The sequence below is a fragment of the Pollicipes pollicipes genome, unplaced genomic scaffold (genome assembly GCF_011947565.3).
Source record: "Pollicipes pollicipes isolate AB1234 unplaced genomic scaffold, Ppol_2.1 Scaffold_3447;HRSCAF=4054_pilon_pilon_pilon, whole genome shotgun sequence".
Lineage (NCBI taxonomy): Eukaryota > Metazoa > Arthropoda > Thecostraca > Pollicipedomorpha > Pollicipedidae > Pollicipes > Pollicipes pollicipes.
The window spans coordinates 27,936,450-27,958,781 of NW_023596297.1; the positions used below are offsets into that span (position 1 = coordinate 27,936,450).

The window sequence follows — 22,332 nt, forward strand, 5'->3', positions numbered from 1 at the left end:
ACATAATTTTGAATCGCATTGTTTCAGATGGGTGGAGTGTTGCGCACTGCGTTTTTTGAAGGAAGGAAAGAAGGCAAGCAGTAGATATTTGCCTTAACTACAGTTAAACAACTCAGTGCGTGTTTTCACAGATCATGGATCACGCGATTTTCCCAGACCTCAGGAAACGTTTGCCTCTCCTGACAGGCTCCGGGATAACACAATACGCATGCGTCGAAAACAAAGTTTATTTGTTCACAAATATCAGAACACGTAACAGAGTCATGAGAGTCAATTCTTCCACGTTTCACGGCTTTGCATACAAATCTAATAAATCAAAGGAAGGTGAGCTAAACACCAGGGTACATACACGACGAGGCACCAAACTACACTACAGCCCTGACGGACGAGTACATTTGTCGAGACTATCCACTTCGCGCTCTCTCCCTGTCCTCCCGCGGGAACCGCCCTCTCACATCACGCCGCGGTCGGGATCTTCCGTCCACGAGCCCCGCTATCGCCGCGGCCCCTCGCGCCGCCGACCTGCCCGCGACGCGAGGCGGCTCCGGCGCGGACGACGCGCGAGGCCGGCGGGCGGCGCGGGGGCGCGGGGGCCCGCCAGTCAGAGGGTACGGCCGCCGGGGCCCGATTCCGGCCGGGCACCGGCGACCAGACCGAGTCAGGCGGCCGGCGCCAGCCGCCGCAGCATGCGGCCGATGACACGCAGGCGCAGCTTCAGCGACGTCATCGCCAGCACCTCCAGCTGTGGCGCACGGGAGCCGGTCAGGGCGAGCGTCGCGTCGGCGCCGTGGCGGCGAGGTCAGACATTATCTCTTCCGCGGTCAGGTCAGTCAACCAGTGGACGAACCGAGGACGTGCACACAGCGGGAGCGCTAAGTCTCCAAACCTACGTCATTTCGGCAATCCCACATGCGATAACAACTGTCGGCGAATTCCACGCCGCGTCAGGCATGATGGCAGCACACGTGACTCTGTCAAAAACGCCGCTGAACCGCGCACGCCGCCGCGCCCAGACGTGACCACCCGGCATGTCTGGGCACGTCACGTGGCGGTCAGCGCCGGCGGCCGCCCGGCCACGGTGACCTGCTGGCCCTCACCTGCAGCGAAGACCGCACCGGCAGGATGGCCAGCGTCCACCACAGCCAGGAGGGGCCCGACGGCAGCGTCCAGTAGCTCGTCTCCACGTTGGGCATCTGCCCGAAGAAGGAGACGACGCGCGCCCGCTCGTCGCGCCGCTCCCGGAAGTGCTCCGTCCACCAGGTCTCTACCAGGCCGCGCACCTGGTCGTGCAGCGTCTGTAGCTCTGCCGGTCGGACCGAAGTCGGCGTGAGGCCGCGGCGAGCGCGCGCGCGGCGCACGGAGCGGCGCACAGAACGCACAGAGGCGGAGCGCGGCGCATAGACCCCCTGACACTAGCGGGTCCGGTGTCCGCCGCGCGGCGACCAAAGCCGCGACAAGCGATCCGCCGGACGTTCCAGTCACCAAGCACGGGGAACTCCCGGGCCGTCGTCAAGGCCAACACAATGAGAACCGCACTCGCCGAAGCGACACGCCCGACCGATCTAAACACGAAGTCTGACCAACCGTCCCCCATAACACAAATCGAGTGCTGCAGGCCGGCCGACTCAGCTGGATACGTACATGTACCCAGGGGGTTGACGGGTGTTATTTAGAAGCGCGTAAACACTCGCCAGCTTCCCACTACCAGGCCCAGTTCACACCAGCTCAACCACGAGAGAGCGAGCCGACGAAGCGATCCGCGCGCCGTCCTCTTACCCTGCAGGCCCTCGGGCGGCACGGTCTGATCGACCAGGAACTCGACGCGCGCCGTCGAGTAGCCGTCGCGCTGACCCTTCTCCAGACAGCGGAAGCGCCGCGAGCCGACGGCGTCGACGACGCTTCGGCCGTCGGGGAAGTAGCGCAGGTCGCGGATCTCCAGCATCACGCCGATGTCGACAAACCTGCGGCGACGGAGCGGCGGGTTAGCGCGCCAGGCAGAGATCGGCGCCGGTTAGTCAGGCTGGCCGGCGCGGCGCGTATTCCGGGCTGGCGCCATCGCACAGCGGCCGATCAGGGCGGAGGGCGGCGATGCGGGAGGGCCGCGAACTCGGGGACCTCCGCACAGGCGGCCCGGCGAAAGGCCCGCAAACTAGGTCGCAGCTGGTGTCGGCGTGTTATGCAATGAACCGCGCCGAGTCGTCAGCGGAAAATGCAGCCCAGGGTGTGCCCAGAAAATGCAGCCCAATGACTTCAGCATTCGTCGAAGCGCAGGGCCGCTCATTACGTCGTCACAAATACCTGGACTAGCAGTTTGAGTTACGTGCAAGTCTTGTTCGGCGTCACAGCACAAATCGGGGCCACCGGAAGAAAACTCAAATTCAGTCAGCTAGGCGACATGTAAATTGAAATTCGTGCTGACGGACTTCACCACAGCACAGGTCTGAAAATCAACCTCCAGCTATTGGCTACCGCTCATCTGAACCTTGCACCATTCGTGCACCCTACTAGTGACGTGTTCGCCCGCTTTGTATTGTCTGGGGCGGCCCAACATCCGCCCAGCAACGACGTCTGCAAAACGTCGGCTTGCTCATCTCGGTTAAGGAGAGAAGCAATACGTCTTGGGCTGAACAGGGGGCTCCGGCAGCACGACCTAATGTTCACGTCCCTGCCATCTACCAGGGCGCACTAGGGCACGCTGGTCACCGACCCGCCCTTTCACCCTGGCACGGTCCACCGGCGGTCCGCGTCGGCCCCGGATCGAACCGCCCACCGCCCCAGCAGCGGTACACAGCCGCCCCACCACCCGCCCACCGCCCCCACCCCAGCAGCGGTACACAGCCGCCCCGGAGGCGGCGCCACTGACCCGTGCGCGTCGGAGCTGCTCGGCATGCAGATGCCGAACTCGCGGGTGCCACTCTCCATGCTGCGTCGCACCATCAGCCGGTAACGTGGCTCGAACACGTGCAGCGGGCACGGCAGCGTCGGGAACGCCAGCGTGCACACGAACACCGGGATCTCGTGCTGCAGGTCCTGGCCGGCCAGCGAGTCGGCCAGCATCTCCTCCTCGTGCACGCGCTGTCGCTCGCTCATATCCACCGCCAGCAGCGTCTCCATGGCGTAGTGGAGGAAGGTGGTGGTGGCGCGGCCCCGATCGGCCAGAAACTGCGGCACACGGAGCGCGCCGGTCAGAGGCGGTGTGGGCCCCGCGCGCCGATCAGAGACAGCGCGGGCCCCGCGCCGGTCAGAGGCGGCGCCGGTCTCCGCGCCGGTCAGAGGCGGTGCTGGCCCCCGCGCCGGTCAGAGGCGGTGCTGGCCCCCGCGCCGGTCAGAAGCGGCGCTGCCCCCCCCCCCCCCCCCCCCTGCGGCAATCAGAGGCGGAGCGGCCTCGCACCGGTCAGAAACGGCGCGGCCCCGCGCGCCGGTCAGAGGCGGCGCGGGTCCCGTGCGCCGCCCGCTGACGCCGCGCGAACACGGCCGACACCCCGGCCGGCGCGCGGACGCGTCACGGGACGCCGTGCCGTCCCGCCGACCGCCGGATGCGAGCGGGAGCAGGCCCCCGGCGACAGGACAGACGCACATCAACACGCTTACGCACAAGCACTTACCCACACGCACAGTAAAAGCGCGAAGGTCAAAACAAAGCAGGCGCCGGAGCGGATGGCGCAGATCCCTCACACAGGCGTTTGAGCGCCAAGCTTCTCCCGCCAGCGGCTGAAGGCGCCACGCAAAAACTCCACAGCGCTACCGCCTGGCGCGCGCCCACCTACCTCGTCCAGAGCCATCTTGCAGAGCGGACAGGTGGGACTGTGATCCAGCCAGCGGTCGATGCACGAGCGGCAGAAGGTGTGGCCGCACGGGGTGGACGTCGGGTGCCAGAGCAGCCGGTAGCAGAGCGAACACTCGAAGTCGTCCCGGCTCGCCTGGCCGTCCGCCACAGTCCGCACGTGCTGCTTCCCCTCGCGCCCTGCGAAAGTAATGCGCCGGTCAGGGGGAGTCCCTTCAGGGGAGTCCCTTTCGGGACGTCCCCGCTGCCGGGCAGGCCGGGCAGGCGCTCAAAACCGGCGCCGGCGCTCGGCGAAAACGCCATGAAAAAACTGCGGCCTTGGGTTGGCCGCTCGCCGACGCGGGCGCGTAAACAACGCTGACGGACACACCGGCGCAGCGTCGAACACCGCGCTTCACGCGAGAGGGCGCGGCGCACCGAGCGACTGGCCGAAACAAAGCCCGACGAGCGGTGCTCGTCTCAGCGGTGTTGTCCGTCCTGGCTGGACACGCTTCTGGACACTTTCCTAGTGGACACACGGTAATGAACACGCTCCTAGAGGAACACACGGCCAGTCACCATGCGGCCAGGTGGTGACCTGCGCGTCTTATCGGCAGGTGCAGCAAGGGCGCGCTCACGGGGTGCCATCACGGGCGAGCATTCCCGCACTCAGTTCTCTGAGGGCGTGCCGGTGCTTAAGCGAGCCATTCGCCTAGCGGCCAGTCGATTAACCACGGCGAGCTCGTCCAGCCCAGCCTTACTTTTCAGGGCCTTGACGGCCGCGTGGCAGCGCTCCATGATGCGCAGCAGCTTATGATCCACCGATACGGTGCGGCTCTCAGTGCGCGCGCACGGCACGTCCTGCAACAGGAGAACGCGTGAGCCGTCAGACGGGGGCGATCACACCGGTGCTGTGATGACGAGCAGATCCACACAGGTGAGCTCAGGGCGTGGCAGGCGTGATGAGGTCGGTCTCAGAGGGCAGACGGGGCGGCCCAGGCCGGACGGGGCCGATCAGAAAGCACAAGGGGCTTGGCGAGGGGCAGGTCTAGCGGCACCGGGCCGAGAGAACAGAGAGCCGACCGAGGCAGGTCGGACGAAGCAGACGGAGCACACTAGAACATGCCGCAGACGAGTCTGCCCAGCGAGGAAGACGCCGAGGCCATCGCCAGAAGAGGGGAAGGGCACCCACGGCACCTCACCAACAGCCAATCACAGGGTGGATAAAACGGTGGCTTGCGCCATGCAGCCAATGCAGGGTCGGATTATTCACCAGGCCGAGCCATGCAGCCAATGCCAGGGCGGATTACACGCGAGCCGCACCACCCGGCCGGACAAAGCGCCTCAGCTCTTTGACGGCTTCGGCGAAAGCTCCCATTCAACGAGATGCGGTGGACCGCAGTCCCTAGCTGGCTAGGACGCCGAAATGATCGGAGCACAGGTTATAACCGGCCGGCGACATCCGGCAGGCCACCCCGGTGACACCGGTCAGCGCTTAGGGGAAGCGACGGGCAGCGAAGGCCGACCGCTGGGCTGTCCCCGAAGCCAGCCCCTCCAGAAACCCCGCCGCTCCAGGCACCAGTCCCTTCCTCCCGCTCCGCGCACCAGAACTTCCTCCTCCAACAGACACCACCTCATCCTCCTCGCTGCAGGCATCCCCGTCCACCACGGACCAAGCCGCAACACCTCCCTCCTTCCGTTCCAGGCACCAGTATCTCTGTCTCCCGGCACCGCCATCTCTATCTCCAGGCACCGCCATTCCCCCACTCCAGCATCAGGCCTCCATCGCTCTCCAGCCAGGGACGGCCCCCGGGACGCATCGATTGGGCGGTCGCGCGGCCGCCGCCCGTTTACGTAATGGGCTGACGGGTAGGCCGTTACATAAGCGACGGACGGCGGCCGGGCGGCGCGCCGCAGCTGCCCGTCTCCCGGCCGCCCGGCCGCCCGTTATGTAAGCGGCCCCGGGCGCGGCGCGCTTGCTCACGCAGCTGGCGTCCAGCGTGCAACGCTGGTCGGACGCACGCAGCAGACGCCGCCGGCCAGCGCCGGCAGCGCAGCTGCTGGCGTCAGACCAGCGGAGGCCGGCAGCATTACCCGCCAGCGGGCATGCGCCGCGAGAAATGAGGGCGCGGCACGGCCCGACGCTGCTGCGGCGCACGTGTCAGCCCGCGGCGATAATGTACTTGACCCCGGGCGGAAGGTCACCTTCGAGCAAAATGTTGGCCGGCCGATTCTATGGCTTCCAGGAAATACGCGTGGGAAAGGACCGAAATAACCCCTCCACATACGGCTCGTTGCTTCCATATGCAGCTCCCTTTTACACAAAGTCCCGGCAGGCTCGATAAAACGCATCCTACATCAACAGGTAATACCGTGCCGGATGTCATGCGACAGGCAAATAACACACCAAACAACGATCATCCCTCAACACGATTTTCACCCGCTCCCACAGTTTGCACACATGGGCAGCTCCCACACTTGCAGACCGCCCTTCACGGGGCCGGGGCCGTACCGTGCTGGAGTTGCTGTCGTCGCTGTGGTGCATCAGGTCTGCTTCCGAGTCACTGCACCGCCGCTGCTTGCTGACGTGGCCGTCCGAGTGCTGCCGCCGCCGCAGAATGCGCTTCAACAGCTGCGGAGACGCGGCGTGTCAGTGACACGGCGTGTCGGGGTGTCAATGACGTGACGTGCCAGTGTCAGTGGCGCGATGCGTCAGTGTCGGTCATGTCAGTGACACGACGTGTCGGCGTGTCAGTGATGTGACGCGTCAGTGCCAGTGACGTGATGTGTCAGTAACACGGCGTGCCAGTGTCCGCTGTGTCAGTGACCTGACGTGTCAGTAACACGGCGTGCCAGTGTCCGCCGTGCCAGTGACGCGATGTGTCAGTAACACGCCGTGTCAGTGTCCGCCGTGTCAGCGACGTGACGTGTAAGTGTACGCCGTGTCAGTGACGCGATGTGCCAGTGTCAGCCGTGTCAGTAAGCTGACGTGTCAGCGTACGCCGCGTCAGTGACGCGATGTGCCAGAGTCAGCCGTGTCAGTAACATGACGTGTCAGTGAACCGTGTCAGTGACGCGGTGTGACAGCGTCAGCCGTGTCAGTGACACGGCGTGTCGGCGGTGCGACCGGTCACATCCGGAGGTCGGCGGCGGGCGTCGGACCGGCGCAGCCAGTCACAGGGCAGTTGTCCAGCGGTTCGCCCACTGCCAGGGAGACGGGGCGACGTTCGCGACGTGACGCCCCACTCACCAGCTGCAGCTCGGTGAGCACGGCCGAGGGCGTCTCCTCGAGCGCGGCGCACAGCACGTACGCCACCAGCGCGTCCTCCAGCCGGCCCAGGCTCCTCAGAGCGGCCGCCTGGCGGAAGTAGCCCTGCGGCGGAGCGGAGCGTCAGACGCGGCACGGGGTAGCGTCACACACCCCGCCCACACGGCACGGGGGAGCGTCACAAACCCCGTCCACACACGGCACGGAGGAGCGTCACACACCCCACCCACACGGCACGGGAGAGAGTCACAAACCCCGTCCACACACGGCACAGGGGAGAGTCGCACACCCCACCCACACACGGCACGGGGGAGCGTCACACACCCCGTCCACACACGGTAAGGAACGTCACAGGCTGATGTCATCAGCGTGCCAGCGGTCCAGCAGGGCTTACAGTGACGTCACGAGGTCACTCAGCCATGGCCTGCAGCGAGGGAAACTTGGTGCAGTGTCAATCCGGATGCGGTTCACCCTTTCAGTCCCTCCGAGCAATTCCGACCATCGGTGCACTGAGTTTTCCGGAATTATTACATAATAAAGGTTGTTACTGATTAAAAATGCCGAGGGTATTCGCAACTCCCTGATTACAATGGGCTTCGCCTTTGGTAAATGGCTCCATTTGTTTGTGATGAAGCGCCCTATCCCCATTGCACAGATGGGATTAGTTTAAGACGCCCTTCTGAGACACGAAGCGCAACTTTTCATCACAAAGCATTCCGAAAATAAACAAGGGGTGCCGTTTGAAAACAGTAAATCAGATTACACACAAAGACCACTGCACACATGACATCCCCGAACACGTCAGAAAATGCGACCAAGCATGTTACAAAAACGACTTTCTGCGCAAACAAGACGCCTACACAGGTTAGGAACTGCACGCCACCATGACTTGTATCAACCAAGCAGCAAACCCAGAACACATTGCATGTTCCGCACCCTTTCTGGTCGCCGAAACACGAGCATGCCAATTAGAAACCTAACAAGCATGGCACGTTCGGCGGGCGTCCCTGCCCAGCAGTCATCGTAAGCCGCCAGCGAGCCTGCGCGCCCTCATCGCGCGCCGCCGCCGCCGCCGCGAGGGCCGGTCACGACCATGGGCGCGGCCCGCCGGCCCGGCATGCCGCCCGCTTGCTGCCGACGGACAGCGGGGCTCCAGTGGCTGTAGCAGCGCACATCCGGCACGAGCGCGCAGCCCGTCCACCGACCTTGGCCCAGAAGGGCTGCAGCTGGATAGCCGACTCGGCATCGCGGAGAGCCTCCGAGTTGCGCGACAGCTTGTTCAGCACGTGACTCCGGTTGCTCAGCGTGATGTGGTCGTGGGGTGCTGCGGAGGGACAACGGCGGTCAGCACAGAGACTGCGGAGGTCAGCGCCGTCCTGTGACGTCATCAGGGTCGCTGCTGGCGACAGCGGCATTTGGCCGCCGCTGGCGAAGTGGGACACGTGATCGCTGCTGAGGAAGAACATGGGGTCGGTGATGAGGAGGAAGAACACGGGTTCGGTGATGAGAAAGAACACGAAATCGGTAATAAGGAGGGTTCGGGTTTGTTGCCGTGGAGCCAAAAACGGTGATCAGTGAAGACGGGACGCGACAAGAGTGAGAGAGGTGAATGAATCACGCATAGTCCATGCTCAGGCGGTAACTTGTGGTTCAAATAATCACATAACAACATTCGCAGCATTACGTGGTGGTGCATCTGTTCCCGACAGGACGCGAAGTACAGTGCCCGGTTGCTCACGGGGTCTGGCACGAATGCGCACTGAGCCATAGTTTCGGAGAGCCTTCTTATATAAGGTGCTTTATCCGGCAGACATAATATGAAGAAGTGCAGACACACGAAGACAGACCACGAAGGTATGGCAAGCCAGCGAAATCGTACTACCCATTGCAGCCCATCGTGACAATTATCTAGCTCGAAATATAGCAAATCAGTTTGAATTGGTAACAACAGACACCAAAAGATGCCCGTAACTAAATACCGTAATCTGATACTGTTATTATGGACCACTATGAACCACTATGGTAGAGCTTAGTTGGCTAAAATCGTTGAGACGGACGTATCGCCTGAACTGATTGCGGTACGCGAAGTTCAGCCCACGCGGTAGATCTCCAGAACATCCAACCATAAATACAATATTACCATAATATTTCTACCTTAAGCCATTTAGGCTTTGTCACAATATTTGACTCCTAATGGACTGCTATCGTAGCACATAAACTCGGAGAAATCACGGAATCGATAGGCATCCCAGCCAACAAGAGTCCGTTCGGGAGGAACTCCACGCTCCTGCGGTCATCCAGTCTGGGGCTGGACTCAGAGCTCCAGCGAGGCAGTTAAGTCCAGTGAAGGTTCGAGCTACGCACCGGGTTCCCTGCCGGCCAGGGTCGGATTCGCTGCTGGCCGGGGCTCGTCAGGCCTTCAGCAGGCTAGTGCTGGTTTTTCAGCGGGCTGAACACTTACGTAAGGTGCGGCCGAGGCGGCCCGCGATAGGCCAGCAACGAAAGATCAACGGGCACGCCAAACCAGCCGCCGCTCGGCATCGCCATTTCCAACGGCTGCGGCCTGCGATTCCCCAAACCGAGACAACAACCCCGTGAAGTGTGGACGGGAAGATGCTTTGGAAAAGCACGAATGGCTGAATACCCCGGATACGTGGCAAAATGCCTCGCTTATGTAAGACGGAAGCTGGCCGCCCAGCGGATCGTCATTGATTTCGCTGGCCGACAAGCCCGGAGCGAGCAGCGGTTGCCACTCACTGCCCACGGGTTCAGCACGCCCGCTCCCACAGCTGATATTGCACGTAATCTCACACTACGATTGCCGTTTAAGGTTCTCAAGATCACCGCTCGCCCCGCTACGCGGACCACGTGTGAAAAACATTACGCCCTGCCGAGCAAATAAATGAGAGTGACGAAGTAAGCATTGGGGTAACTACAAAAATTACACAATACAAGTACACGGACGTATATGCTTATCAGCAAAGAAGTGCGCGTTTGATCCCAACCAGATGCATATTGCATGAGGCTTGGGCGTTAGATCCACAAAATAAGCTAATAGCAGGGGCTGCTGAGCTGGGGATGACCCACCTCCCTCCCAACGTCAGAGAAAAGAAGACAACGGTTTAGGACACATCTGACGCCGGGATGCAAAATCCGCTGAGGTTGTACCGGTCAGGCCGAACTGAATCTGTTACAATCGAAGTTGTATTTACAGGCCCTGGCAGGCGCGGCCGCATTGGCATCAGCCCAGTCGCAGCTGTGAATTCCTGACCGGGCGGCCGATCGGAGCTAGGTGCTGCGTCCGTCGCAGCAATGCGAAGTCCGACACAGGCCACTTCACCGCTCCCGATCCCACCCACTCACGTCGTTGCAAATCCGCCGCCAGCCAACTGCGCCACACCTTTTTCATAATATATTTCCTGCCTGCGTTAGCCAGAAGGTCATGTGAAAGTCACGCGCGCGGTGCTGACGACAACCCGCCGGCGCTGCCATCAATGACGTCACTCTTCCCAGGACATCCCCGGCCGCTGACCTCACGCGACTAGGCGGCCGAAGATCTCCACACGCGCCGCGCCGGACGCTGCGCGACAATTGGCAGCGCAAAGACGGGAGTCAATGGCCGTCCCGGACCGTCCCGGAACCAAGACCGGTCGCATTTATGACGCGCGGCCAGTGTTTATTCTTATTATATTATTACCGTGCTTCTTCTCAGGCGGCTGGGTGCGCGTCACGGGCCGGCGGTCAGCACAGTGCCGATCGGTGCCGCGCAGCCGGCCCGCAGGCAGTCACGCGCGGCTGCGCTCGGCGCCGCGCGGCACCGGCCGGTGTCACGGGTCGTGTCCCCCGCGCTAGCACGGGCTGTCGCTCGTGGCCCAGCGCGTCATGCAGCGGGAATACAGAAAGAGAACGGTGGACGCCACTACAACGGGACGGTCGAGCCTGAAGACCCGGAAGCATCCCAGTTGCAAGCTGGGCACGAGGACCCCGCAACTGGCATGCATCATGATTCGCGAGGGGCATCACGATTCGCGATGGGCATCAACAACCATCAGCGGCCCGCCAACACGAGCGTGGCTGATACCGAGCCCGCGTCCGGGAAACCTCGTCCGACTCCGCGCAGCCAACCGTCCAGGCCTTCCCACCCACAACCAGAGCTTCTGGGGTCGGGTGGTGATGCGACGCACCCGTTCCGCCATCTGATGGGGTGCGAGCGAAGGCTGTGACCCCGCCGCCAGCCGGCGCCCGCGGCGACACCCCACCGCCGCCATCGGCCGGCTGACAATCCAATTCGGCGCCGCAGCCCAGGCGCCGGCTTTGGTCACGCGCGCCCCTGGGCGGAACGTGAGCGCGGCCGCAGCGCGCGGGCGGCCGGCGCGGGGGTCGGGCCGGAGCCGAGCCGGTCGGTCCCCGCCCGAGCCCACAGCGCTCTGCGCCGACGACGGCCGCTGCTGGCCGCTTATATAAGCCGTTACGTAACGCACCGGCACAAGGCCGGAAAGTTCGCCGGCGCAGCCCAGCTCAGGCCCATCACTACGGCCAGCGCGACCGAACCGGACCATTATGTAAAGCGCGATTCTTGTTATATTCTTCGCGCTCCATCCCCAGTCAGCCCGTGCCGACGATGCCCGTTGAATTGCGTAATTATTGCAACTGTCTGAGAACTAAATGTTCCATTATCAAAACCCCGACTCATGCGGCCATGGCCGGCCGACATTGGAGCGAGCAGACCTGGAGCGTGGCGCCATACCCAGTGACCGACGAGATGCCGACGGCTGGAAAGGTGGCTGGCCGGGCCACCACCGCTGTCAACGACTGTTGGCCCCAGCAAGGTCTAAGAAGCAATTTTGGTTGCGGGGTCCAAGACCGACGGAAGGACAAAACGCAAAATTGAGACCGACAATCGAGACACCGTGTGTCGACAGCAATATACGCACTCAACCCATTTTGCACAAATCGTCACTGAAGCTTAGAATACAAAAAACGTGTCTTGTTGAGAGCAAGCTCACAGCCCTCACATGTCTCACCTGCACGCTCATCAATCACGCACAACAACCTCGAGTCACGACGCGCCAATCCACACCAGGACCTTTGTTTTTACCAATGCACCAGTCAAAGTGCTCGGCCATTCACCAACCAAGATTTATCCCGTTGAAATGCCGATTTTACCGTGAAAATCACTCATAACTGCGCACACACGGGAATGTCACCTGCACGCGCACGCGGAATGTTCGCCAGCCTGAGCTCAGACTGGACAAATATAGCACTATATCTCAGGAATAATGATGAGAATGATACTGTTGTGAATTCACCACATTCTTACCGGCGGTAAAAGCTCAGTTATTAAACTATTCTAACTGGTTTGCACGGGGGAATCCTTCGATTCAGAGTACTTGCGAAGGAAAGCTCGCTAAGCGTACCCTGAGCCCAAACCCGAGGTTTTTCGCGCCGCACAACGCTGCAGAACGGCCGTTCCCAGTCGGGACTGATGTTCATTGGCCAGCTGCCAGCTGACCTTTTCGTGTCAGCCTGGCCAAATAGTGCACCCCGCCAGGGGCCCGCGGCCAGTGCCACCGAATGACGAGCCCAGGGCCTCTCTCCAGACCATGGGGGCTAGTTGCTATCTTGCAGAGATCACGAAGGATCATTGACTGGGGCCAGATCGGGTTGCGCTGCATGCGTGACTGACCTTTGATTTGATCGTTTGGGAAAACAACGAGATCATGGCGTCCTGTCCAACAGTTAAAACGCGGGTTCCTTTAATTCTCAAACTCTTTCGATGAGCACCCAAATTCTGACCTTATTACAAAATGCGTGCTTCTGAAACGCACCACTGCTGCCACTGCCTTCAGTTCAGGAGTGGACCAAACGTAGGGCAACGAGAAAGCACGAATAACCTCGGAGGAACACCGGGGGCTGATCCACGGAACCCAGTTTCCTCAGCAAAAAAACAAAACAAAAAAATCGCGGCGCCATAACTCGACCTATGTCTCTAGGAACTCGAGCGCCAGCCTCCACTCGTCGGTTCAGAGACACAGCCAGGATAAGCGACATGATGGAGGGGGGAGGGGTTTACCGGGGGCGACTCCTAAGCCCATTCACAGTGCATATGAATTGCCAACTGACAACTAGGCCACAAACGGTAACAGGCATCTGCATACCTCACATATCAATGAACATTAATGTTGGGTTGTCCTGACGCCGAAAACAGCTGTATCAGCTGCGCAGTGTGCATATCCTCTCGGCTGTCCACCAGCCTTGTCGCTGCCCATGGCAGTCACTGAAAGACAGCCAAAATAATTTTCCTGGTCCTCGCAATACGGAATTATAATCATACGTGTCGTAGTAACAAAAAGCTTGATGCCGGCCTTCTAACACAAACTTGTTGACGTGAAATCGACAGAAGTTTGCGCCGTTGAGCCGTTGTTACAGGAAAATGTTTTCCACCGTCTTTAATGTACGAGTTGACCACTGAACCTGTTTGAGGATTGATGATCTAGGTACAACTCGGCCAAGCCAGTCAGGAATTGAAACCCTACAAAAGCGGAAAGAGTTTCTAATAGTTTCGCCCAACGGATTGGAAAATGTTCCTGGCCCCTTGCAAGCGGTTTATTGATGTCTGAAGTAATCAACCATAGACGCCACGTGCAAAACTGCACTCTGCAGCAGTCGCCATCTTCCGGGGAAGGGGAGGGGGTTGCTGATGTAAGTTGGAACGTCAGACCGCTAGGATGGCATCTTCCAACACAAGTGATACAATCATGACCGCTGCAATGCAGGTTGATATGGACGCTGCCAGACCCGCGGTTCTGCTTTTCCCCACCTATGCGGTTTCCTTGGGATGTGAATGCATATTCTACAACACGTCAGGATGAAATCCCCAAAATTGCAGATCTATATGGGCTTCGATTGTGGTCCGATTTCCTGCGCTACCGAATTGCAAATTCATTATGGTCTTGTGCATCGTTTCACGCTAGAAGATGCAAATCATTTTCTAGAAGCAACTATGAGCAATATGCACTCACGCATGCATGCTTGAGCTGGCAATCAATGTTATATAACATGAGTCAAGTTGCCAAAATGTTGGCCCTGAAATGTAAACTAGCACATTTTTTCTAGCGGAAATATGTTCTATATCATAGGAAACCCAAGTTAGTCCGGTGGCCGCTGTCATCTTGACTTATACCCAATTTTCTTATTTTTATCTGAATGACACAGATGGTCGTGGCACATCTCTTTAAGGGGGGTTTTATGGATACCACGTCCATTTCTGAACTTCTTTCTCGGCTTTGAGGTCTACTAAGGCTCTAAACCCGAGGCAAAGTATCAAATTCAGAGAAGATATTTCACGTTAAGTATTGCGACATATAAAAAGGCCTTGGGGGCATGTTCCCAGCCGGCACCGGTCACATTTATACACTCTCTGTTTCGTAGTCATCATCACTATGTACACCGAGCTCCCCTTCGCTGTCTCCGGTGCCCACCGCCTGCTGGTGCAACGGCGTAAGCATACGATTTCTCCTTAACACTTCTAGTAGTCTGCCTAGTAGTCTGTACACCAAAGGCCTACACCGTGGCTGTTGCAGCTATAGCGTGCAACGCTGCATGCCTTGCTTTCAGCGGCGCAGCTGCAGGTCGCTTCATCCAGGAGCGCTTCGAGAGTAACTGCTGCCTGCTGTTAGGACGGTCGGTTTCATGATGGAAGCTTCGCCGCTCCAACCCAAGTTGGCAATGTCTCTAGATTCTCTTTATCAGGGGTGGGGGTGGGGGGGGGGGGGGGGAGGGGTGGCGGTCACGGGAAGCTTCCTTGGGATTGAGGCTAGGTGTGAAGTGGGCCAGTCGAGTTCCCAAACCATCAGCCAGGCCTTCTGCGGTTCCAGGAACTGACCAGACGACGCGGTAGAGCGGCTAACCAGGGTCAACCAACATCCATCATTCAAGTGACCATCATTCCAGAGGCGACGGCCGCAATCTTAAATTCTGAGAAATGCGCGAAGCTGCGCAAATGACAACCAAGCGAATTTGTCTCTCCTAGCTACATTACACTAGTCGCACGGAAGATTTCGGTCAAAAGCTCGCGGTAGTTAACACTGCAGTGTCTCTATAACGGAAGCAGAAAGAAGGCAGCTAGACTAAATAAGGCATGAACAGTACTTGGTGTATCCTGTTATTTGTACGTAAATGGTATTCTCTCTCAGTTATTTTAATGTAGAGGCTACTAAGGTTTGCTGTTGAAAAATATAGCACTTAGATATATAACTTAAATGCCTTCGATTAAGTTTTTCTTTACCTAATTCGCCCACTAGCCCTGGCGTACCCCGCACCCACCCACTGCCCATGCGGTACCCATACCCATCCGTCACCTATCCAACATCAGCTATACCCATCCGTTTACATAAGAAAGAGTTTTAGCTCCCAGACCGTCAGTATACGAGGGGGTCCATGGTAAGTGGCATTATAGTGCATAACCATTAGTTATTTAGCACTACAACGTCGTTACAATATTACCTACTAGGATATCGGGGGTTGTCAAGTCAACATAAGTACTTTTAGTCCTAATCCAGGTTTTAGGGGGGTATTCACAGGCGGTCCAGTTTCACCAGTCCCCAGTCCACTGTAGCCCGCTTGCTCCATTCAACTTCGAGACCAGGTCCGACCCTCATCCACGCTTTTGGACTCCCTTGAATGCCAATGCTGCCCCAGTCCAGTCCGTCGATACATCCACAACCCGCGGCATTATTCATCCCGCGAAGGCCCGGAAACTATTTGCAAGACGAGCATACACGCAGCGCCATGCATTTGTAACAATAAAATATTGATCAATCATCCGCGGACGACATGGCGCCTGTGTCTCTGGCCGGTCTGCAGTCTAGGGACCTGGAAAAGAACGGCGCAGACTGGGACAATACGGTGCTGTCACCCTGCACGGTGCTTTTCGCCGGTTCTCAGACCAAGCTCCCGACAATATGGCGCTCGTCTCCTGGCAGAGTGCACCTCCTCGTAGACGAGTGTCCAGCGCGACCCAATCGACCAGCGATGGCGGCAATATTAGCGCCGAGGCGACGCCTCAGTACGCCTCCTTTCCCAGACCTTTCCGGTGCCTCACATCGGCTTCGATGCCTACCCCCATTGTTCACCACCTTATCTTCTTACTGCCCTGCCTACACACAACCGAGCGCAGCAGGTCTGAGGCTCGCGTTCGTCATTCACGGTAAACACGCAGTGGCAATGGTTGCCTCCTGAGAGGTCAGAGGACTGGACCAGCACGTGTCATGTCGTTGGGGCTTCACGACGCACTCAACTGCTGGGACTATATGGTGCCGCCTGCCTCTCACCCTGACAGGAAGGGCGGGCATCGCGGGGAATCGGACCCCGTACCTCTGGTTTCCCAGACGCGGCTGAACCAGCTCAGCGGGTAGTGTTGGCACCAGCTGGACGCGTCATGACGCCGGCTGGATTCGTCGAGCCGCTGACTTAGGCTGACAGGGGCTGACAAGAGCGATCCACTATATCCCACCACAACTGGCGCCGCCACACCGACCAGAACCGCTTGGGACCGCCTGCTTCCGACCACCACTGTCTTCATTTGTGAGGCTCAAATGATCACTTCAAAACACAAATGTTGCGTTACGCGCCTTGGTTTCGGGCGCACACTGATGACTTGTGTTAATGTACGTTCATATGTATGTGCTCCTTGCACGTCAATGCGGGCCATATGTGCTCTCAAGGAGTTTTAATTGATCTTGGTATACGTACTTTGGGTTTGACACCTTAGTTTGTTTCAACTGAACACATTTCTTGGATTCATCGTTCCATTTCGCACGTTTTGGATAACATGCAAGGCCGTCACACTGCATTAAACCAAAAATACCGACCGTTTTAACGAATCGAAGACCTAAAAGGCCATCTAGAGGACTACCTTCACGCGAATACAACTAAAAAGGTCCAAACTCTTGCCCGCCTGCCCACGGGAGGGGAGGCAAGTTCCGGGGCGTCCACAATACGACCGGCCAGTTTGCAAAACCCTGCACGGCGAGCCTTCTGCTAACAGGTTGATATGACCCCCGCCAAGGACGCTAGATCCCATCGTGTACGAATACATAAGTGAACAACAAAGTGAATTACACCCGGAGCAGTAATTCCACCCAGCCCACAGCACGGGCATGGGCGGAGTGGGCGGTTGGGTGGGTGGGGTGCACACTTTCAGAGCGCATCCACTGCATACTGGGCGCAGCGGGTGACCGGTACGCGCCGGCGTGGAAGCTGCTGACCCACTCAATAGCAGAGGCGGACCTGGGCCACAATTAGCACGCCGCCCCGAGCTGCGACGCCACTCGGCACAGTGCACCACGCCGACTCCGTAACCAGTCGGACGCGTCCTGGGGCCGGCTGGGCTCGTCCAGCCGCGACGGCCGGAGATTCCCGCAGGAGCTGACCTGATCCGGCCGATGGCCGACTCGCCGGAGCGCCGGCGCCGGCGCCCGGCTCGCCTCACCAGCTGCGGTCAACTGCGGCCAGCTTTCTCCAGCTTCTCAGCTGCCGCCCAGCTCATCGCTGCCGTCAAGCTTTCTCCGCTCCTCATCCGGCTGTCCCAGCCGCCTTCTGGCTATACCCCCACTATACTCAGCTCCCCCGCAGCCCTCCAGCTCTCCCGAGGTCTCCAGACGACGCCCAGGTTGGTCCGGCGACCGCATCGTGGGGCCCCTCTGTCTGGACCGACCGGCGGGGCGGGGCGGAGCGGGGCCGCGACGGGAGCGAGACGGCCAGACCTCACGGACGCCCGGCCGCGGCACGTGTCAAGCCCACGCGAGCTACGCCCGGCACTGTCACACGTGCCGCCCGCCAGGCCGAGAGGCGTCCACGGCAGCCTGTCGGAAGGCAGATGTTCGGCAGCGGGGTCTGCGCTCGGCCGGGCTCCGGGCACGCTCAGATCGGGCCGGAGATCGGGCCGGAGACGGACACCCCGTCGGCGCGACAGCTGGTCATGGCTCTGCCTGGCGCCACCGGCGGGTGGGCCTCCTAGCCACCGGCGTCGGGACCGTGACCGGCCCCCGCGCGCCCCTAACTCCGCGCCGCGGTCCCATGCCGGCCGCCGGCGCCGGCTGGGTTCCTCCGGCGCGCCGGAGGAACCGAGGGGATGACAGCCGCTGGCTCGGGGCCCGCCCGCCACGCCCATTTGGCCACCCGATCCACACAACTCCCACGGAAGGCGAACTTCGCTGTTGCTGACCTTCAAGACATCCTGCAGTCCGCGCAGACGTGCACTGGTCGGCCCGTTATACAGCGCAGTCAACCACGGGTGAAGCCTCGGACCTTTAACAAGGGCCTTGGCCACTGTTACGTTTGTCTTGGACCCTCCATGTGAGACCGTGATCACCAAAAAGTCCCTAAAACAAGTCACGATAACCAGTTTTGCTTGTTGAAAATCCGGCCTTCAGCTACCTCCGACGAATTTTATTTCTCCGAGCTGCACTTATGCAGCCATGGGCCCAGTCGGCATCCGCAGGGCGTCTTCCGCGAAAGCTTAACAACGAATCGAGCGACTGGCATGCTACACGATGTGCAATAAAGTGTGAAGGCTTCGAATATGATGGACTTCCCACCAACGGCACTGATCTCGCTCACGTTCCGTTACATAAACTCCCGAGTCGGTCGACGTCGCCAACCCGAGTACCAATGACGCTGTTGGTCACGAGACAGCGGCTAATTTGGGCTGGATGCAATATGATAACGCCAGGGCCGGCCAGGCCCAACGTGCCATTACTGAAACTGTAGCCCCAATGTCCGCCAGTGTCTGGCGGCCGGCGATCGGCCTCTGGCTCCATCTCCCACCCGGACAGACCGTGTAGCCTGCTTCTGGCTAGGAAATACGACCGCTCACAAGCTCTTTCATCTGAAATTTTCTGAAAATCGTATGGCTATCTCATTCTAAACGTGGATACGTACGCAGACCATGGACAATCACTTAGAAAGGATTCATTCACATCGAAGCCATTTCCCTTGAAGTTAAGATAACAAATCAACGTGAAAACAAATGATCAAAATGGATTGGGTCAATCGATTTAAGATTTTGAGTTCATAACTTCTTAATCAATCGATATGTTGTCATTTCGGAAATATCATGTCAACTCTAGCCGATGGCAACCAACAGTAAAACTGTTGGTCCTGCACTGAAGCCCTCAGCCCAATGCGCCTAGCTCTAAGCTGCTAACTGCCCCAGAGTGGTGTTAGCAAGCCTGTGGCAACGCACATTAGCGCCTGTTGGATCAAAAACGCTTCATAAACGGCTTCGAAAACTCATTAACTTCATAAACAAAAAGGCTTCGTAAACTTCAACAAGGATCAAAAGGCAAAAAGATCAAAGGCTGTTAGATAAAAAAATATCCCATCTTAACGGTATTTACGCAATACGCAAAGTTTCCGAAACCTTTTCCCAGAACGAAGCGCCAGCGCTTATCGCAGAGAATGCTATCAGCCTTAACAGACGCAACACGCTGCGGATACTGTTCGTTTTGAGATGCTGATGGCATCAGCTGTCCCCTGCCCCGGCCGTCCTACCGCCCAAGCCGCGGGTACAATGTTTTAAAATACCTTCCACAGTGCTGTGAGGCGTGGCGGCGCCACTGCTTTTTCGCAGACCACGTCTCTGGGTCAAAACTCATCAGGTGTGTTGCGGTGAAAAGGTATTTTAATCACGTACATTTATCGTCAATAATCTGAAAAGACTGCTGCAGTCCTCGCAAAACTGTCAACATGACACTAATCCAGCCAACGTGGCGCAAAATGACACATACGGACATACTTGGCAAAAATAGTGTTCTCTTTTACGTTGGGTTCAAGGATAGTTGGGAGCGAACGACTAACAAAAATCAATCTGAAAACGTCAAGGAGCAAGCGGCATAATGCCACATGTGCTACAACCGGAGTAAGGAGGAAATACACGTTTTACACGCTACGAAACATTTTCATTTTAAGGTCTCGGCGCGAGCAAACAGGTTCTGCAGCACGCCGTCCTCATCTACAAACTCCATCGAGCGAAACGAATGCATCCCGGACATCTCGCGCGCGCATAAAAACTCCCAATGCGAGTGACGACACGACCTCGACCCGCCCGGAGTCGCGACAGAACTAGTGCAGCTGAAGCGAACGTGCGCCGGCAGGGGGCTACGTCGGCCAGGCCGGTCAATACACCGCCGCCGACAAACACGTGGTTACATAAGCGTACCGACCGGCAACAGATCAGCGCCCAGCACGGGAGCAGGGTGCGCGCTGGGCGTGCGTGCCACCCGAGCTGAGAGGCAAACGGTCGCCTGGGTAGCTGGAGGGGGACGCGGAGGAGGCAGCCCGGGCTGCTTACATAACCGGCGGCGGCCGGACCTCTGCTGGCAAGCGTCGGCGGCGAGGTGCCGGAGGACGCGCCGCCACGGCCGCCGCCAGAACACCGGGCGCGCCGACCAGCGCTCGGCCGGACACCTCAGCTGACAGTGGCCTGACAGTGGCTGACAGTGGCTGACAGTGGCCTGACAGTGGCCTGACACAGAGGGCTATAAGTCTTTGGCTCTGCATATGACAACTTACCACTGGCTTTGAACATATAGGTGTTCTGCCCAGCCAATATCATGTTAGAAAGAGCCTATGTATCTTTGTCACACAAGAAACATTTTAGTCCCCATGTTAAATGTCCCCATCACCTTCAGCTGGCAAAGGGGATGGTGACAAGGAGGCATCTTCATCATCACAGATCATCAAGGAGACACCAGGCAACAGGTGCAATCCAATTGTAACCAATGAAGAGGAATATGTTCTGACTGCTTTGCAATGTAAATGGTCTTCCTGATAATAACCACACTTTCCTGACAATAATTAAAATATACCAGAGTAAAAAAGACCAAAGCTAATACCTCTACTATGTAAATATCAAAAAACTCATCAACCATTACTGGACATGATACCTAGTAACACATTCAACAAGCTGGTCAGACCCAGTAACCAACTACATGGAGACCAAGGCTACTTCACAGAGGAGACAAAACCAGAGGCTTGCATGGAAGAGGTATCAGTCTGCTCATGATAAATATGTCAATAACAAATGACTGAAAGTCACAGAGTGAGCAGAAGGCTGTCAGCTTAGCAGATTGCATGATCCTGCTTCAGCATATGTTAACAGAAACAGATATGTGGGTGGTCACAAATCAAAACCCCAGTAATGTAAGTGGACAAGACATTGGCACATGACCTACTTACCCAACTCCAAGGCATCAGTGTAGTATTGTAGAGCACTGCCATAGTCTTCAACCTTTACACTTTGATTCCCTTTACTTCTGGTGACTTCGGCGCTTAGTTCAGGTTGCCACCACCGTTTGATGAGGTTAGAAATTAGCACATTGGCTTTTGAACTGTTAAATTCACATGCATAGAGCTTCCTTTTACACAGTCTGCAAGCATTTGGCTTCCACTTCACTAGGCACTTTTTGCAGTAAGTATGTCCACAGAGAAGAGTCACAGGTTCACTCAGCACAAAATCACAGATAGGACAAGAAAATGGGTGAGCATACTTCAGCCTGTCATGATGGTTGGGAGATATTTGCTGTGCACTAGCTCCTCCTTCTTCTGAATGTTCTGGTGCTGGAAACAATATCTCACTGCTACTTTTCAAAAGGGAACTTGCTATGGCAGTGATAATTTTACTATATGACACATTATCACTTGTCTCCAATAAACTTTCCAATGTGTCTTTCATTCTGCTCTTCTTGAGGAAGGACCGAGGTAGCACATCACTGGCCTTGCTGCTCTTGCTTTTCTTTGCTCCATGCACATCCTTTCCATGTTCAATGTTCCCTGTGATAGTGAGCAAGCACTCATCCACCAGCATCTGCAGAGCTGGCTCGGTCATGACGTCCCAGCACATAGGAGCAAGCGGCCAAGATCCTATTCACAGCCAGTTTCCATCATGCAGCTTTACAATGATGTGTTGGACTAAATCAGCTCTGATGATGTGGGAGCCAATTCTTCATGAATCTTCGGAGCGTAATATGGGAGGAAAAGGCAGATCTAAATGCACATGGAAGCTTTAGAGGTATAGGACTTTCAGGCAGGATTGGAGGCAGTCTGCTGTGGACGAGTGATGCCTTCCTTGTTCCTTTGTCGTATGATCAGCGCTAGTACAGCAGTCCTTCTTGGAATAGAGCCGCACAAAACCAACAATCCAAGTAAGTGAGCTTCTCAAATGCACCTCGACAGACCAATTCCCCGGCGCCCGCCACAGACACTTCACCCCACGCTAGCGCGCGCCGCACTGCCCGTC

At 57.9% G+C, this 22,332-nt stretch overlaps 1 protein-coding gene across 1 annotated transcript; it reads right to left on the reverse strand.

Annotated features, from left to right (window-relative positions):
- Nucleotides 1–213: 213 nt before the first annotated feature.
- LOC119091342 (LON peptidase N-terminal domain and RING finger protein 3) lies at nucleotides 214–22,332 on the reverse strand. The gene is made up of 10 exons (XM_037214080.1): nucleotides 21,273–22,332; nucleotides 8,237–8,355; nucleotides 7,014–7,136; nucleotides 6,276–6,395; nucleotides 4,525–4,624; nucleotides 3,768–3,964; nucleotides 2,864–3,162; nucleotides 1,777–1,961; nucleotides 1,098–1,303; nucleotides 214–742 (listed from the first exon to the last, which is right to left on the reverse strand). The coding sequence occupies exons 1-10, from the start codon at nucleotides 21,934–21,936 to the stop codon at nucleotides 659–661; spliced, it is 2,097 nt and encodes a 698-aa protein (XP_037069975.1). The 5' UTR covers nucleotides 21,937–22,332; the 3' UTR covers nucleotides 214–658.

Coding starts and splice junctions, on each gene's coding strand:
- LOC119091342 (XM_037214080.1), bottom strand. CDS start 21,936: ATGTGCTGGGACGTCATGACCGAGCCAGCTCTGCAGATGCTGGTGGAT. Junction 7,137..8,236: donor TGCAGCCCTTCTGGGCCAAG/GTCGGTGGACGG, acceptor GCTCCGCCGCAG/GGCTACTTCCGCCAGGCGGC. Junction 3,163..3,767: donor GCAAGATGGCTCTGGACGAG/GTAGGTGGGCGC, acceptor CGTGTGCCGCAG/TTTCTGGCCGATCGGGGCCG.